General features: G+C 46.1%; 1 protein-coding gene across 2 annotated transcripts; it reads left to right on the forward strand.

Annotated features, from left to right (window-relative positions):
- The first annotated feature begins 5,407 nt into the window (after positions 1-5,407).
- Positions 5,408-15,424, forward strand: LOC110479083 (CD209 antigen-like protein D). Of its 2 annotated transcripts, XM_021546122.3 has the most exons (4): positions 5,408-5,505; positions 9,051-9,196; positions 13,762-13,823; positions 15,208-15,424. In XM_021546122.3, the coding sequence occupies exons 1-4, from the start codon at positions 5,481-5,483 to the stop codon at positions 15,299-15,301; spliced, it is 327 nt and encodes a 108-aa protein (XP_021401797.1). In that variant the 5' UTR covers positions 5,408-5,480; the 3' UTR covers positions 15,302-15,424. The 2 variants fall into 2 exon arrangements, 1 of the variants encoding a protein (XP_021401797.1); XR_013341005.1 differs by lacking the exons at positions 5,408-5,505; positions 13,762-13,823; positions 15,208-15,424 and adding an exon at positions 7,021-7,115 and having other exon boundaries at positions 9,051-11,165.
- Positions 15,425-17,248: the final 1,824 nt, after the last annotated feature.

Raw genomic sequence — 17,248 nt, forward strand, 5'->3', positions numbered from 1 at the left:
ACCTCTGTGTCCTTGGTGTCACCTCGGTGTCACCTCCCTGTTCCTGGTGTCACCTCAATGTCACCTCCATGTCCTTGGTGTCACCTCAATGTCACCTCCATGTCCTCGGTGTCACCTCAATGTCACCTCCCTGTCCCTGGTGTCACCTCAATGTCCTCGGTGTCACCTCCAGGTCCTCAGTGTCACCTCCCTGTCCTGTCCCCCAGTGTCCCCAGTGTCACCTCCCTGTCCTTGGTGTCACCTCAATGTCACCTCCATGTCCTTGGTGTCACCTCAATGTCCTCGGTGTCACCTCCAGGTCCTCAATGTCACCTCCCTGTCCTTGGTGTCACCTCCATGTCCTCAGTGTCACCTCCATGTCCTCGATGTCACCTCCCTGTCCTTGGTGTCACCTCAATGTCACCTCCATGTCCTCAGTGTCACCTCCCTGTCCCTGGTGTCACCTCAGTGTCACCTCCCTGTCCTTGGTGCCACTTCAGTGTGTCCAGTGTCACCTCCATGTCCTCGGTGTCACCTCCAGGTCCTCGGTGTCACCTCCATGTCCTTGATGTCACCTCACTGTCCTCGGTGTCACCTCCAGGTCCTTGGTGTCACCTCAGTGTCCTTGGTGTCACCTCCCTGTCCTTGGTATCACCTCAATGTCACCTCCATGTCCTCGGTGTCACCTCCACGTCCTTGATGTCACCTCCCTGTCCTTGGTGTCACCTCAATGTCACCTCCCTGTCCTTGGTGCCACTTCAGTGTGCCCAGTGTCACCTCCATGTCCTCGGTGTCACCTCCAGGTCCCCAATGTCACCTCCCTGTCCTTGGTGTCACCTCAATGTCACCTCCATGTCCTCGGTGTCACCTCAGTGTCACCTCCCTGTCCTTGGTGTCACCTCCATGTCCTCGGTGTCACCTCCCTGTCCCTGGTGTCACCTCAATGTCACCTCCCTGTCTTTGGTGCCACTTCAGTGTCCCCAGTGTCACCTCCATGTCCTCGGTGTCACCTCCAGGTCCTCGGTGTCACCTCCATGTCCTCAATGTCACCTCCCTGTCCTTGGTGTCACCTCCATGTCCTCGGTGTCACCTCCCTGTCCCTGGTGTCACCTCCCTGTCCCTGGTGTCACCTCAGTGTCACCTCCCTGTCCTTGGTGCCACTTCAGTGTGCCCAGTGTCACCTCCATGTCCTCGGTGTCACCTCCCTGTCCTTGGTGTCACCTCAATGTCACCTCCATGTCCCCAGTGTCACCTCCATGTCCTCGGTGTCACCTCCAGGTCCTCAGTGTCACCTCCATGTCCTTGATGTCACCTCACTGTCTCCCAGTGTCACCTCAATGTCACCTCCCTGTCTTTGGTGCCACTTCAGTGTCCCCAGTGTCACCTCCATGTCCTCGGTGTCACCTCAGTGTCACCTCCCTGTCCTTGGTGCCACTTTAGTGTCCCCAGTGTCACCTCCAGGTCCTCGGTGTCACCTCCATGTCCTTGATGTCACCTCACTGTCCTCGGTGTCACCTCCAGGTCCTTGGTATCACCTCAGTGTCCTTGGTGTCACCTCCATGTCCTCGGTGTCACCTCCCTGTCCCTGGTGTCACCTCAATGTCACCTCCCTGTCCTCGGTGTCACCTCAGTGTCACCTCCATGTCCTCGGTGTCACCTCCACGTCCTTGATGTCACCTCCCTGTCCTTGGTGTCACCTCAATGTCCTCGGTGTCACCTCCCTGTCCCTGGTGTCACCTCAATGTCACCTCCCTGTCCTTGGTGCCACTTCAGTGTGCCCAGTGTCACCTCCATGTCCTCGGTGTCACCTCAGTGTCACCTCCCTGTCCCTGGTGTCACCTCGGTGTCACCTCCATGTCCTCGGTGTCACCTCGGTGTCACCTCCCTGTCCTTGGTGTCACCTCAATGTCACCTCCATGTCCTCGGTGTCACCTCCATGTCCTCGGTGTCACCTCCACGTCCTTGATGTCACCTCCCTGTTCTTGGTGTCACCTCCATGTCCTCAGTGTCACCTCCCTGTCCCTGGTGTCACCTCAGTGTCACCTCCCTGTCCTTGGTGCCACTTCAGTGTGCCCAGTGTCACCTCCAGGTCCTCGGTGTCACCTCCATGTCCTTGATGTCACCTCACTGTCCCCCAGTGTCACCTCAATGTCACCTGCCTGTCTTCGGTGTCACCTCTCCTTGGTGTCACCTCGCTGTCCCCAATGTCACCTTGGTGTCCTCGGTGTCACCTCCCTGTCCTGTCCTGTCCTCGGTGTCACCTCCCTGTCCCCGGTGTCACCTCCAGGTGTCCCCAACCCTGTCCCCAACCCCTCCAGACGTCCCCAGCTCTGTCCCCAAGTGCCACCGCTGCTGTCCCCAACCCCTCCAGATGTCCCCAAGGATGTCCCCAATCCCTCCAGCTGTCCTCAGGTGCCACCAGCCCTGTCCCCAACCCCTTTAGATGTCCCCAGGGCTGTCCCCAGGTGCCACCACTGCTGTCCCAAACCTCTCCAGATGTCCCCAAACCTGTTCCCAACCCCTCCAGATGTCCCCAGCTCTGTCCCCAAGTGCCACCGCTGTTGTCCCCAACCCCTTTAGATGTCCCCAAGGATGTCCCCAACCCCTCCAGCTGTCCCCAAGGATGTCCCCAAGCCATCCAGATGTCCCCAAACCTGTCCCCAAGTGCCACCGCCGTGTCCCCTGTGTCCCCTCAGGCTGTCCCCAAGTGCCACCATTCCTGTCCCCAACCCCTTTAGATGTCCCCAAGGATGTCCCCAAGCCATCCAGATGTCCCCAAACCTGTCCCCAAGTGCCACCATTCCTGTCCCCAACCCCTTTAGATGTCCCCAAGGATGTCCCCAACCCCTTTAGATGTCCCCAAGTGCCACCAGCACTGTCCTCAACCCCTTTAGATGTCCCCAAGGATGTCCCCAACCCCTTTAGATGTCCCCAGATCTGTCCCCAACCCCTCCGGCTGTCCCCAAGTGCCACCAGCACTGTCCCCAACCCCTTTAGATGTCCCCAAACCTGTCCCCAACCCCTTTAGATGTCCCCAAGTGCCACCAGTGCTGTCCTCAACCCCTTTAGATGTCCCCAAGTGCCACCAGCACTGTCCCCAACCCCTTTAGATGTCCCCAAGGATGTCCCCAACCCCTTTAGATGTCCCCAAGGATGTCCCCAAGCCATCCAGATGTCCCCAAACCTGTCCCCAAGTGCCACCGCCGCTGTCCCCAACCCCTCCAGCTGTCCCCAAGTGCCACCAGCCCTGTCCCCAACCCTTTTTGATGTCCCCAAGGATGACCCTAACCCCTTTAGATGTCCCCAAGTGCCACCAGTGCTGTCCTCAACCCCTTTAGATGTCCCCAAGTGCCACCAGCGCTGTCCCCAACCCCTCCAGCTGTCCCCAAGGATGTCCCCAAGCCATCCAGATGTCCCCAAACCTGTCCCCAAGTGCCACCGCCACTGTCCCCAACCCCTTTAGATGTCCCCAAACCTGTCCCCAACCCCTCTAGATGTCCCCAAGTGCCACCGCCGCTGTCCCCGTGTCCCCTCAGGCTGTCCCCAGGTGCCACCCCCCCCCGAGGACCCCTACGAGCCCCTGGACCCCTCCCCCCGCCCGGGGACCCCCCCCAAGCCGCGCCCCTCCCCCCCCGGCCCGGCCCCGCGGGTGGCCCGGGTGGCCCTGGTGGCCCTGGTGGCCCTGGTGGCCCTGGTGGCCCTGGCGGTGACGCTGCTGCTGCTGCTGGGGACGCTCGGCGCGCGGCGCAGTGAGTCGGCAGGCCCAAATCCGGGAATTTTGGGGAAAATTTGGGAATTTTGGGGGTTTTTGGGGGTTTTTTGGGATTTTTTGGGGATTTTTTGGGGATTTTTTGGGATTTTTTAGGGGATTTTTTGGGATTTTTCGGGATTTTTTTAGGGAATTTTTGGGGATTTTTTCAGGATTTTTTGGGTATTTTTTAGGGATTTTTTGGGTATTTTTTGGGGATTTTTTGGGGATTTTTTGGGTATATTTAGGGATTTTTGGGGTATTTTTTGGGTATTTTTTAGGGATTTTTTGGGTATTTTTTGGGGATTTTTTGGGGATTTTTTGGGTATTTTTGGGATTTTTTGGGATTTTTAGGGATTTTTTGGGGATTTTTAAGGGAATTTTTGGGGATTTTTTCAGGATTTTTTTTGGGATTTTTTAGGGAATTTTGGGGGATTTTTTGGGATATTTTTGGGATTTTTAATGGATTTTTAGGGATATTTTTAGGGAAATTTTGGGGATTTTTTTTTGGAGTTTTTTGGAGTTTTTTGGATTTTTTTGGGATTTTTTGAGGATTTTTTGAGGATTTTTGGGAGGATTTTTTGAGGATATTTTGGAGAATTTTAATGGGTTTTTTGAGGGTTTTTTTTGGGATTTTTTGGGAAATTTTGGGGATTTTTTATGGATTTTTTTGAGATTTTTTTGGTGATTTTTAGGGAAATTTTGGGGATTTTTTTGGAGAATTTTTGGGATTTTTTGGGATTTTTTAGGGATTTTTTTTTGGGAAATCATTGGACTTATGTGGGATTTGTTGAGGATTTTTTGGGAATTTTTTTTTATTTTTTTGGGGATTTTTTGAGATTTCTTTGGGATTTTGGGGGTATTTTTTAGGAAATTTTGGGGATTTTTTTGGAGATTTTGGGATATTTTCAGGATTTTTGGGGGGATTTTTTTGGGAAATTTTGATGATTTTTTGGGGTTTTTTGGAGTATTTTTTCAGGATTTTTTGGATATTTTTTAGGGAATTTTTAGGAAAATTTTTGGGATTGTTTTAGGAATTTTGGGGATTTTTAATGGATTTTTAGGGATATTTTTAGGGAAATTTTGGGGATTTTTAATCATTTTTTGGGGATTTTTTGGGGATTTTTTGGGGATTTTTTTGAGAATTTTTCGGGATTATTTTGGGTATTTCTTGTGATTTTTTCAAGGATTTTTTTGGGATTTTTTAGGGAAATTTTGAGGGGTTTTTTGGGATTTTTTTGAGAATTTTGAGGATTTTTTTGGAGGATTTTGGGGAATTTTGGGGTGGATTTTAGGGGGATTTTGGGGACAATTTTGGGGGGATTTTGCGGGGATTCGGGGCTGTTTTGGGGCAATTTTTGGGAGATTTTTGGGGGGAATTCGGGGGGATTTGGGGCTGTTTTGGGGTGGATTTTGGGGGGATTTCGGGGAGATTTTGGGAACGATTTTGGGGGGATTTGGGGGAGATTTTTTGGGAGATTTTGGGGGGATTTTGGGGTTGATTTTGGGGTTGATTTTGGGGGAATTTTGGGGAATTTGGGGCTTTTTTTGCGTGGATTTTCGGGAGATTTTGGGCTCAATTTTGGGGGAATTTTGGGGGTATTTGCGGCTGTTTTGGGGAGATTTTTGGGGGAATTCTGAGGGAATTTGGGGACATTTTGGGAGTTTGTGCAATGTCCCCAAATTGTCCCCAAATTGTCCCCAAATTGTCCCCTCAGTCTCGGACCTGGAGGCCGCCCTGGAGGCCGAGAAGATGAAGGAGCCGCCACCAACAGCGGGTCGGTGTCACCGTCACTGTCACCGTGTCACCGTCACCGTGTCACCATCACTGTCACCGTGTCACCGTCACCATCACCGTCACTGTTACCGTGTCACCGTCACTGTCACCGTCACCATCACTGTCACCGTGTCACTGTCACCGTCACTGTCACTGTCACCTGTCCACAGGCCAAATCCTGGTGGCCACTGACCAAATCCTGGTGGCCATTGACCAAATCCAGGTTGCCACAACCCAAATCCAGGTGGCCAGTGATCAAGTCCAGGTTGCCACAAGCCAACTCCTGGTAGCCACAAGCCAAATCCAGGTGGCCATTGACCGAATCCAAGTGGCCACTGACCAAATCCAGGTGGCCACAACCCAAATCCAGGTGGCCACTGACCAAATCCTGGTGGCCACAACCCAAATCCAGGTGGCCACTGACCAAATCCAGGTGGCCACAACCCAAATCCAGGTGGCCACTGACCAAATCCAGGTGGCCACAACCCAAATCCAGGTGGCCACTGACCAAATCCAGGTGGCCACAACCCAAATCCAGGTGGCCACTGACCAAATCCTGGTGGCCACAATCCAAGTCCACGTAGTCACAGGCCAAATCCAAGTGGTCACTGAGCAAATCCAGGTGGCCACTGACCAACTCAAAGTGGCCACTGACTGAATCCAAGTGGCCACAGGCCAAGTCGAGGTGGCCTCTGACCAAATCCTGGTGGCCACAACCCAAATCCAGGTGGCCACTGACCAAATCCTGGTGGCCACAAGCCAAATCCTGGTGGCCACAACCCAAATCCAGGTGGCCATTGACCAAATCCAGGTGGCCACAACCCAACTCCAGGTGGCCACTGACCAAATCCAGGTGGTCACAGACCAAATCCAGGTGGTCACAGACCAAATCCAGGTTGCCACAAGCCAACTCCAGGTGGCCACTGACCGAATCCAAGTGGCCACAGGCCAAGTCGGGGTGGCCACTGACCAAATCCTGGTGGCCACAACCCAAATCCAGGTTGCCACAAGCCAAATCCAGGTGGCCACTGACCAAATCCAGGTAGCCACAACCCAAATCCAGGTGGTCACAGACCAAATCCTGGTGGCCATTGACCAAATCCTGGTGGCTACAACCCAAATCCAGGTGGCCACTGACCAAATCCTGGTGGTCACAGACCAAATCCTGGTGGCCACTGACCAACTCCAGCTAGCCACAACCTTTCAACCTTCCCTCCACAGCCTCCAGCCCCTTCCTGATCTTCAACCGGCACCACTCCGGCTGCGTGGTGGCCACCGGCCCGTGGCTCTCGCTGGCCCCCTGCTCGCCTGGCTCGCCCCGGCAGCTCTTCCAGTGGCTGCCGGGGGGTCTCCTGCGGCACGCGGCCAGCGGCCGCTGCGCGGGGGCCAGCGCCGAGGCCGCGGCCGCGCTGCTGCGCCTGGGCCCGTGCCGGGGCTCGCGGCTGCAGCGCTGGGCTTGCGGCCGCGGGGCCCTGCTGGCCCTGGCCGGCTCCCGCCTCTTCTTCAACGTGGGCCACGAGCGGCGCAACCGCGCCACGCTCCACGCCGGCGCCGGCAACTGGAGCCGCTGGCTGGCGCACGGCACGCGCCGCGACGTCTGCGCGCGGGCCAGTGAGTGCCGCCCGACGCTTGCCCCAAGCGTTCCCCAACATTTCCCTGAGTTCTCCCTGAATTTTCCTGAATTTTTCCCGATTTTTCCCAATTTTTCCCTATTTTCCCCCAATTTTCCCCAATTTTCCCCATTTTTCCCTATTTTTCCCAATTTTCCCCCAATTTTCCCCAATTTTTCCCAATTTTCCCGTTTTTCCCCAATTTTTCCCCAAATTTTCCCAAAATTTTCCTGAATTTTCCCCAATTTTTCCCTATTTTTCCCAATTTTCCCCAATTTTCCCCATTTTTTCCCTATTTTTCCCTATTTTTCCCAATTTTCCCCACTTTTCCTCAAGTTTCCCCAAGTTTCCTCAATTTTCCCCAATTTTCCCCCCATTTTTCCCCACTTCCCCCATTTTTCCCCATTTCCCCCCAATTTTTCCCAAATTTTCCCCAAGTTTCCTCAATTTTCCCCATTTTCCCCCATTTTTTCCCTATTTTCCCCCATTTTTCCCCACTTCCCCCCATTTTTCCCCATTTCCCCCCAATTTTTCCCAAATTTTCCCCAATTTTTACCCATTTTTCCCCTATTTTTCCCCATTTGCCGCCAATTTTCCCCAATTTTTCCCCTTTTTCCCCAATTTTTCCCAATTTTCCTGAATTTTCCTGAATTTTCCCCAATTTTCCTGAATTTTACACAATTTTTCGTGAATTTTCCCGATTTTTACCCAATTTTCCTGAATTTTCCCCATTTTTTCCCTATTTTTCCCAATTTTCCCCAATTTTCCCCGATTTTCCCCACTTTTCCTCAAGTTTCCCCAAGCTTCCTCAATTTTCCCCAATTTTCCCCATTTTCCCCCCATTTTTCCCCATTTTTCCCCCATTTTTCCCCTATTTTCCCCCATTTTTCCCCACTTCCCCCCAATTTTTCCCAAATGTTCCCCAATTTTCCTGAATTTTTCCCAATTTTTCCCAATTTTTACCCATTTTTCCCTATTTTTCCCCATTTCCCGCCAATTTTCCCCAATTTTTCCCTTTTTTCCCCAATTTTTCCCAATTTTCCTGAATTTTACACAATTTTTCGTGAATTTTCCCAATTTTTCCCCAATTTTCCTGAATTTTCCCCAATTTTCCCCCAGTTTTCCTGCATTTTTCCCCAATTTTCCCCATTTTTCCCCAATTTTTCCTAAAATTTTCCCAAAATTTTCCTGAATTTTCCTGAATTTTCCCCAATTTTTCATTAATTTTCCCGATTTTTCACCAATTTTCCCCAAAATTTTCCCCATTTTTCCCATTTTTTCCCAATTTTCCCCTTTTTCCCCAATTTTCCTGAATTTTTCCCAATTTTTCCCCATTTTTCCCAATTTTCCCCATTTCTCCCCAATTTTCCCCGATTTTTCCCAAATTTTTCCTGAATTTTCCTGAATTTTCCCCAATTTTTCGTTAATTTTCCCGATTTTTCCCCAATTTTCCCCAATTTTCCTGAATTTCCCCAATTTATTCCCAATATTCCCCAATTTTTCCCAATTTTTCCCCATTTTACCCTATTTTTCCCCATTTCCCCCAAATTTCCCCCCAATTTTTCCCCAATTTTCCTGAATTTTCCCCAATTTGGGATTTTCCCCATTCCGACCCCAAATTTTGGGATTTTCTCCAATCCCATCCCAAATTTTTTTGGATTTTCCCCATTCTGACCCCAAATTTTTAGGATTTTCCCAGCCCATCCCAAATTTTTAGGATTTTCCCCAATCCTGACCCCAAATTTTGGGATTTTCCCCATCCCGACCCCAAATTTTTAGGATTTTCCCCATTCTGACCCCAAATTTTTGGGGATTTTCCCCATTCTGACCCCAAATTTTTGGGGATTTTCCCCATTCCGACCCCAATTTTTGGGGATTTTCCCCAAATTTTTAGGATTTTCCCCATCCTGACCCCAATTTTTTGGGATGTTCCCAGGTTTTCTGCCCTGCTCGCGGGGTTGGGATTTTTTTGGGAATTCCTGTTATTTCTTCTCCGACGTCGCCGCCTCCTGGGAAAATTCCCAAATTTTCTGCCGGGCCCTGGGGGCGGAGCTGCTCCAGGTCGACGATGCCGCGGAAAAGGTGAGACCCCAAAATCCCAAAAACTCCCCCCAAAAAATTATCCCAAAAATCTCAAAAAAACCCCAAAAATCACCCAAAAAAATCACCCAAAAATTCCAAAAAAAAATCCCCAAAAAATCAAAAAAATCACCCAAAATCCCAAAAATTCCCCCCAAAAAATTATCCCAAAAATCTCAAAAAAACCCCAAAAATCACCCAAAAAAATCACCCGAAAATTCCGAAAAAAATCCCCAAAAAATCAAAAAAATCACCCCAAAATCCCAAAAATTCCCCCCAAAAAATTATCCCAAATCCCAGAAAGTTCATAAATCCCAGAAATCCCAAAAAATCCCACAAAAAAATCCCACAAAAAATCCCCCAAAAATCACCCAAAAAAATCACCCGAAATTTCAAAAAAAAATCCCCAAAAAATCAAAAAAAATCCCCCAAAAAATCCTCCAAAAATCCCCCCAAAATATCAAAAAAACCCCAAAAATCACCCAAAAAATCACCCGAAAATTCCGAAAAAATCCCCAAAAAATCAAAAAAATCACCTAAAAATCCCCCCCAAAATCACAAAAAATCACCAAAAAATCTCAAATAAACCGCTCAGAAATCAGCCAAAAAATCCCCAAAAATCCTAAAAATTCCCCCCAAAAAATTATCCCAAATTGCCCCGAAATTCCAGAAATTTCATAAATCCCAGAAATCCCAAAAAATCCCACAAAAAATCCTCCAAAAATCCCCCAAAAATCTCAAAAAAACCCCAAAAATCACCCAAAAAAATCACCCGAAAATTCCGAAAAAATCCCCAGAAAATCAAAAAAATCACCCAAAAATCCCCCCCAAAATCACAAAAAATCACCCAAAAATCTCAAAAAAACCGCTCAGAAATCAGCCAAAAAATGCCCAAAAATCCCAAAAATTCCCCCCAAAAAATTATCCCAAATTGCCCCGAAATTCCAGAAATTTCATAAATCCCAGAAATCCCAAAAAATCCCACAAAAAATCCTCCAAAAATCCCCCAAAAATCTCAAAAAACCCCAAAAATCACCCAAAAAAATCACCTGAAAATTCCGAAAAAATCCCCAAAAAAATCAAAAAAATCACCCCAAAATCCCAAAAATTCCCCCCAAAAAATTATCCCAAATCCCAGAAAGTTCATAAATCCCAGAAATCCCAAAAAATCCCCCCAAAAATCCTCCAAAAATCTGAAAAAAACCCCAAAAATCACCCAAAAAAATCACCCGAAAATTCAGAAAAAAATCCCCAAAAAATCGAAAAAATCACCCAAAAATCCCCCCCAAAATCACAAAAAATCACCCAAAAATCTCAAATAAACCGCTCAGAAATCAGCCAAAAAATCCCCAAAAATCCCAAAAATTCCCCCCAAAAAATTATCCCAAATTGCCCCGAAATTCCAGAAATTTCATAAATCCCAGAAATCCCAAAAAATCCCACAAAAAATCCCCCAAAAATCTCAAAAAAACCCCCAAAATCACCCAAAAAAATCACCCGAAAATTCCGAAAAAATCCCCAAAAAAATCAAAAAAATCACCCCAAAATCCCAAAAATTCCCCCCAAAAAATTATCCCAAATCCCAGAAAGTTCATAAATCCCAGAAATCCCAAAAAATCCCCCAAAAAATCCTCCAAAAATCCCCCAAAAATATCAAAAAAACCCCAAAAATCACCCAAAAAATCACCCGAAAATTCCGAAAAAATCCCCAAAAAATCAAAAAAATCACCTAAAAATCCCCCCCAAAATCACAAAAAATCACCAAAAAATCTCAAATAAACCGCTCAGAAATCAGCCAAAAAATCCCCAAAAATCCCAAAAATTCCCCCCAAAAAATTATCCCAAATTGCCCCGAAATTCCAGAAATTTCATAAATCCCAGAAATCCCAAAAAATCCCACAAAAAATCCTCCAAAAATCCCCCAAAAATCTCAAAAAAACCCCAAAAATCACCCAAAAAAATCACCCGAAAATTCCGAAAAAATCCCCAGAAAATCAAAAAAATCACCCAAAAATCCCCCCCAAAATCACAAAAAATCACCCAAAAATCTCAAAAAAACCGCTCAGAAATCAGCCAAAAAATGCCCAAAAATCCCAAAAATTCCCCCCAAAAAATTATCCCAAATTGCCCCGAAATTCCAGAAATTTCATAAATCCCAGAAATCCCAAAAAATCCCACAAAAAATCCCCCAAAAAATCCCCCAAAAATCACCCAAAAAAATCACCCGAAAATTCCGAAAAAAATCCCCAAAAAATCAAAAAAATCACCCCAAAATCCCAAAAATTCCCCCCAAAAAATTATCCCAAATCCCAGAAAGTTCATAAATCCCAGAAATCCCAAAAAATCCCACAAAAAATCCTCCAAAAATCTCAAAAAAAACCCAAAAATCACCCAAAAAAATCACCCGAAAATTCAGAAAAAAATCCCCAAAAAAATCAAAAAAAATCACCCAAAAATCCCCCCAAAAATCTCAAATAAACCGCCCAGAAATCAGCCAAAAAATCCCCAAAAATCCCAAAATATCTTCCAAAAAATCCCCCAAGAATTAATAAAAAAAATCCCCGAAATTTCAAAAAAAATCCCAAAAAATCCCCCCCAAAATTAAAAAAAAATCCCCAAATTTTCAAAAACAAATCCCAAAAAATCCCCCCAAAAATTTAAAAAAAAAAAATCCCCAAAATATCACCCCAAAAAATCCCCCCAAAAATTAAAAAAATAAAATCCCCAAATATCCTTCCAAAATCCCAAAATATCCTAAAAAAAGCTCCAAAAAAATCCCTAAAAAATCCTCAAAATATCCCAAAAAATTCCCCCAAAAGTCCCCAAAAAATCCTCAAAAATTCCCTCCAAATCCCCAAAAAATCCCCAAAAATGCCTCCAAAAATATCCCCCCAAAAAAACCCCGCAAAAAAAAATCGCCAAAAAAATCCCAAAATATCCTAAAAAAAAAAATCCCCCAAAATTCCGAAAACATCCCCAAAAAAATCCTCCAAAAAATCCCCCCAAAATAAAAAAAAAATCCTAAAAAAATTCCCAAAATATCCTAAAAAAATTCCCAAAAAATCCCTAAAAAAATCCCAAAAAATCCCAAAATATCTCAAAAAATCCTAAAAAAATCTCATAAATCCCAATACTGGTTTATACTGGTCCATACTGGGTTTTTACTGGTTTTTACTGGTTTATACTGGTTTTTGCTGGTTTATACTGGTCCATACTGGTTTATGCTGGTCCATACTGGTCCGTACTGGTTTATACTGGTTTTTACTGGTCCATACTGGTCCATACTGGTTTATACTGGTCCATACTGGTTTATACTGGTCCATACTGGTCCGTACTGGTCCATACTGGTCCATACTGGTTTTTACTGGTCCATACTGGTCCCTACTGGTCCATACTGGTCCATACTGGTTTTTACTGGTTTATACTGGTCCATACTGGTTTATACTGGGTTTTTACTGGTCCATACTGGTCCATACCAGTCCATACTGGTTTTTACTGGTCCATACTGGTTTATACTGGTCCATACTGGTCCATACTGCTTTTTACTGGGTTTTACTGGTTTATACTGGTCCGTACTGGTCCATACTGGTTTATACTGGTTTATACTGGCCCATACTGCTTTATATTGGTCCATATTGGTCCATACTGGTCCATACTGGTTTATACTGGTCTATACTGGTTTATACTGGGTTTTTACTGGTTTATACTGGTCCATACTGGTTTATGCTGGTTTTTACTGGTCCATACTGGTCCGTACTGGTCCATACTGGTTTATGCTGGTTTATACTGGTCCTTACTGGTCTGTACTGGTCCATACTGGTCTATACTGGTCCGTACTGGTCCATACTGGTTTATACTGGTCCATACTGTTCCATACTGGTCCATACTGGTCTATACTGGTCCATACTGGTCCATACTGGTCTATACTGGTTTATACTGGTCCATACTGGTCCATACTGGTCCGTACTGGTCCATACTGGTTTATACTGGTTTTTACTGGTCCATACTGGTCCATACTGGGTTTTTACTGGTTTTTACTGGTTTATACTGGTCCGTACTGGTCCATACTGGTCCGTACTGGTCCATACTGGTTTATACTGGTCCATACTGGTCCATACTGGTTTATACTGGTCCATACTGGTCCATACTGGTCCATACTGGTCCATACTGGTTTATACTGGTCCATACCGGTCCGTACTGGTCCATACCGGTCCCTACTGGTCCATACTGGTCCATACTGGTTTATACTGGTCCATACTGGTCCATACTGGTCCATACTGGTCCATACCGGTCCATACTGGTCCATACTGGTTTTTACTGGTCCATACTGGTCCATACTGGTTTATACTGGTCCATACTGGTTTATACTGGTCCATACTGGTCCATACTGGTTTATACTGGTCCATACTGGTTTATACTGGTCCATACTGGTTTTTACTGGTCCATACTGGTCCATACTGGTTTATACTGGTTTATACTGGTCCATACTGGTCCATACTGGTCCATACTGGTCCATACTGGTTTATATTGGTTTTTACTGGTCCATACTGGTCCGTTCCGGTTCCCAGCTCCACGTCCAGGCCCAGCTCCGGGGCCCCTCCTGGATCCGCGAGCTCGACCCCAAATCCAGGTTGGGGATTTTGGGGATTTTGGGGATTTTGGGGGGTTTTTGGGATTTGGGGATTTTGGGGATTTTAATGGGATTTTTAATGGGGTTTTTGGGGGGTTTTTGGGGTCATTTGTGGGATTTTTAATGGGATTTTTAATGGGGTTTTTGGGGTTATTTATGGGATTTTTAATGGGATTTTTGGGGGGTTTTTGGGGTTATTTATGGGGTTTTTAATGGGGTTTTTGGGGGGTTTTTGGGGTTATTTATGGGGTTTTTAATGGGGTTTTTGGGGTTATTTATGGGAATTTTAATGGGATTTTTAATGGGATTTTTTGGATTTTAAATGAGATTTTTGGGGTCATTTATGGAGTTTTTAATGGGATTTTTAATGGTATTTTTGGGGTCATTTATGGGATTTTTAATGGGATTTTTGGGGTCATTTATGGGGTTTTTTAATGGGGTTTTTGGGGTCATTTGTGGGATTTTTAATGGGATTTTTAATGGGGTTCTTGGGGTCATTTATGGGATTTTTAATGGGATTTTTGGGGTCATTTATAGGGTTTTTAATGCGGTTTTTTGGGTCATTTGTGGCATTTTTAATGGGATTTTAATGGGATTTTTAATGGGGTTTTTGGGGTCATTTGTGGGATTTTTTAATGGGATTTTTAATGGGGTTTTTGGGGTCATTTATGGGATTTTTAATGGGATTTTTAATGGGGTTTTTGGGGTCATTTATGGGAATTTTTATGGGATTTTTAATGGGATTTTTTGGATTTTTAATGGGATTTTTGGGGTCACTTATGGGGTTTTTAATGGGATTTTTAATGGGATATTTGGGGTCATTTATGGGGTTTTTGAGGTCATTTATGGGATTTTTTTAATGGGGTATTTGGGGTAATTTATGAGATTTTTAATGGGATTTTTGGGGTCATTTGTAGGATTTTTAATGGGATTTTTAATGGGGTTTTTGGGGTTATTTGTGGGATTTTTAATGGAATTTTGGGGGTCATTTATGGGATTTTTTAATGGGGTTTTTGGGGTGATTTATGGGGTTTTTGGGGTCATTTATGGGATTTTTAATGCGGTTTTTTGGGTCATTTGTGGCATTTTAAATGGGATTTTAATGGGATTTTTAATGGGGTTTTTGGGGTTGTTTATGGGGTTTTTTGGGTCATTTATGGGATTTTTGGTGGGATTTTTAATGGGGTTTTTGGGGTGATTTATGGGATTTTTTATGGGATTTTTGGGGTCATTTATGGGGTTTTTATGGTTTTTTTTGGATTTTAATGGGGTTTTTGGGGTTGTTTATGGGATTTTGGGGGATTTGGGCTGGGGTGTGTGGGATTTTAGGGATTTTTTGGATTTTTTGGGATTCTGACCCTTTTTTTCCCTTTTTTTTGGGCAGTTTGGAGAAGTGCGGGGCCGTGGGGCCGGACGGGCTCCGGGCCGAGTTTCCCTGCGGGACCCCCCTGAGCTGGGTGTGCGAGGAGCCCCTGTGAGCCCAAAATCCCGGGAATTCACCCCAAATCGGGAATGCACCGAAAATCCCGGAATTCACCCCAAAAATCCCGGAAATTTGGGATGAAATTACAATAAATGAGCGTGTGTGTACTGGGATCATACTGGGATTGAACTGGGATTGAACTGGGACCCCTCTGACCCCAAAATCCGGGAATTCACCCCAAAATCTGGGAATTCACCCCAAAATCCCGGAATTCATCCCAAAAATCCTGGAATTTTGGGATAAAATAACAATAAATGAGCGTGTGTACTGGGATCATACTGGGATTGAACTGGGATTGAACTGGGATCATACTGGGACCCCTGTGAGCCCAAAATCCCGGGAATTCACCCCAAATCGGGAATGCACCGAAAATCCCGGAATTCATCCCAAAAATCCCAAAAATTTGGGATAAAATAACAATAAATGAGCGTGTGTGTGCTGGGATCATACTGGGATTGAACTGGGATTGAACTGGGATCATACTGGGACATCCCTGACCCCAAAATCCCGGGAATTCACCCCAAATCCGGGAATGCACCGAAAATCCGGGAATTCACCCCAAAATCCTGGAATTCATCCCAAAAATCCCAGAAATTTGGGATGAAATTACAATAAATGAGCGTGTGTGTGCTGGGATCATACTGGGATCATACTGGGATTGAACTGGGACATCCCTGACCCCAAAATCCCGGGAATTCACCCCAAATCTGGGAATGCACCGAAAATCCCGGAATTCACCCCAAAATCCCGGAATTCATCCCAAAAATCCCAGAAATTTGGGATAAAATAACAATAAATGAGCGTGTGTGTACTGGGATCATACTGGGATTGAACTGGGATTGAACTGGGATTGAACTGGGACCCCTGTGAGCCCAAAATCCCGGGAATTCACCCCAAATCTGGGAATGCACCGGAAATCCCGGAATTCATCCCAAAAATCCCGGAAATTTGGGATGAAATAACAATAAATGAGCGTGTGTACTGGGATCATACTGGGATTGAACTGGGACCCCTCTGACCCCAAAATCCCGGGAATTCACCCCAAATCCGGGAATGCACCGAAAATCCCGGAATTCACCCCAAAATCCCGGAATTCATCCCAAAAATCCCGGAAATTTGGGATGGAATTACAATAAATGAGCGTGTGTGTGCTGGGATCATACTGGGATTGAACTGGGATTGAACTGGGACATCCCTGACCCCAAAATCCAGGAATTCACCCCAAATTGGGAATGCACCGAAAATCCCGGAATTCATCCCAAAAATCCCGGAAATTTGGGATAAAATAACAATAAATGAGCGTGTGTGTGCTGGGATCATACTGGGATTGAACTGGGATTGAACTGGGATCATACTGGGACATCCCTGACCCCAAAATCCCGGGAATTCACCCCAAATCCGGGAATGCACCGAAAATCCGGGAATTCACCCCAAAATCCTGGAATTCATCCCAAAAATCCCAGAAATTTGGGATAAAATAACAATAAATGAGCGTGTGTACTGGGATCATACTGGGATTGAACTGGGATTGAACTGGGATCATACTGGGATTGAACTGGGATGAACTGGGATGAACTGGGATTGAACTGGGATGAACTGGGATTGAACTGGGATGAACTGGGATTGAACTGGGATGAACTGGGATTGAACTGGGATGAACTGGGATTGAGCTGGGATCAAACTGGGATTGAACTGGGATCATACTGGGATTGAGCTGGGACATCACTGACCCCAAAATCCTGGGACCCTCAATGACCCTCGGTGACACTTGGGGACCCTCAATGACCCCTGGGGACACTCGGTGACCCTTGGGGACACTCGGTGACCCTTGGGGACACTTGGTGGCCATTGGGGACCCTCAATGACCCTTGGGGACCCTCAATGACCCCTGGGGACACTCGGTGACCCTTGGGGACACTCAATGACCCTTGGGGACCCTCAA

The sequence above is a fragment of the Lonchura striata genome, chromosome 21 (genome assembly GCF_046129695.1).
Source record: "Lonchura striata isolate bLonStr1 chromosome 21, bLonStr1.mat, whole genome shotgun sequence".
NCBI classification, from domain to species: Eukaryota; Metazoa; Chordata; class Aves; order Passeriformes; family Estrildidae; genus Lonchura; species Lonchura striata.

Bases quoted from the DNA above. Each gene is read 5' to 3' on its own strand.
- LOC110479083 (XM_021546122.3), top strand. From the start codon at position 5,481: ATGAAGGAGCCGCCACCAACAGCGG. The intron at 9,197-13,761 runs GTGAGACCCCAA...TCCGGTTCCCAG, and splicing joins TCGACGATGCCGCGGAAAAG to CTCCACGTCCAGGCCCAGCT. The intron at 13,824-15,207 runs GTTGGGGATTTT...TTTTTTGGGCAG, and splicing joins GAGCTCGACCCCAAATCCAG to TTTGGAGAAGTGCGGGGCCG.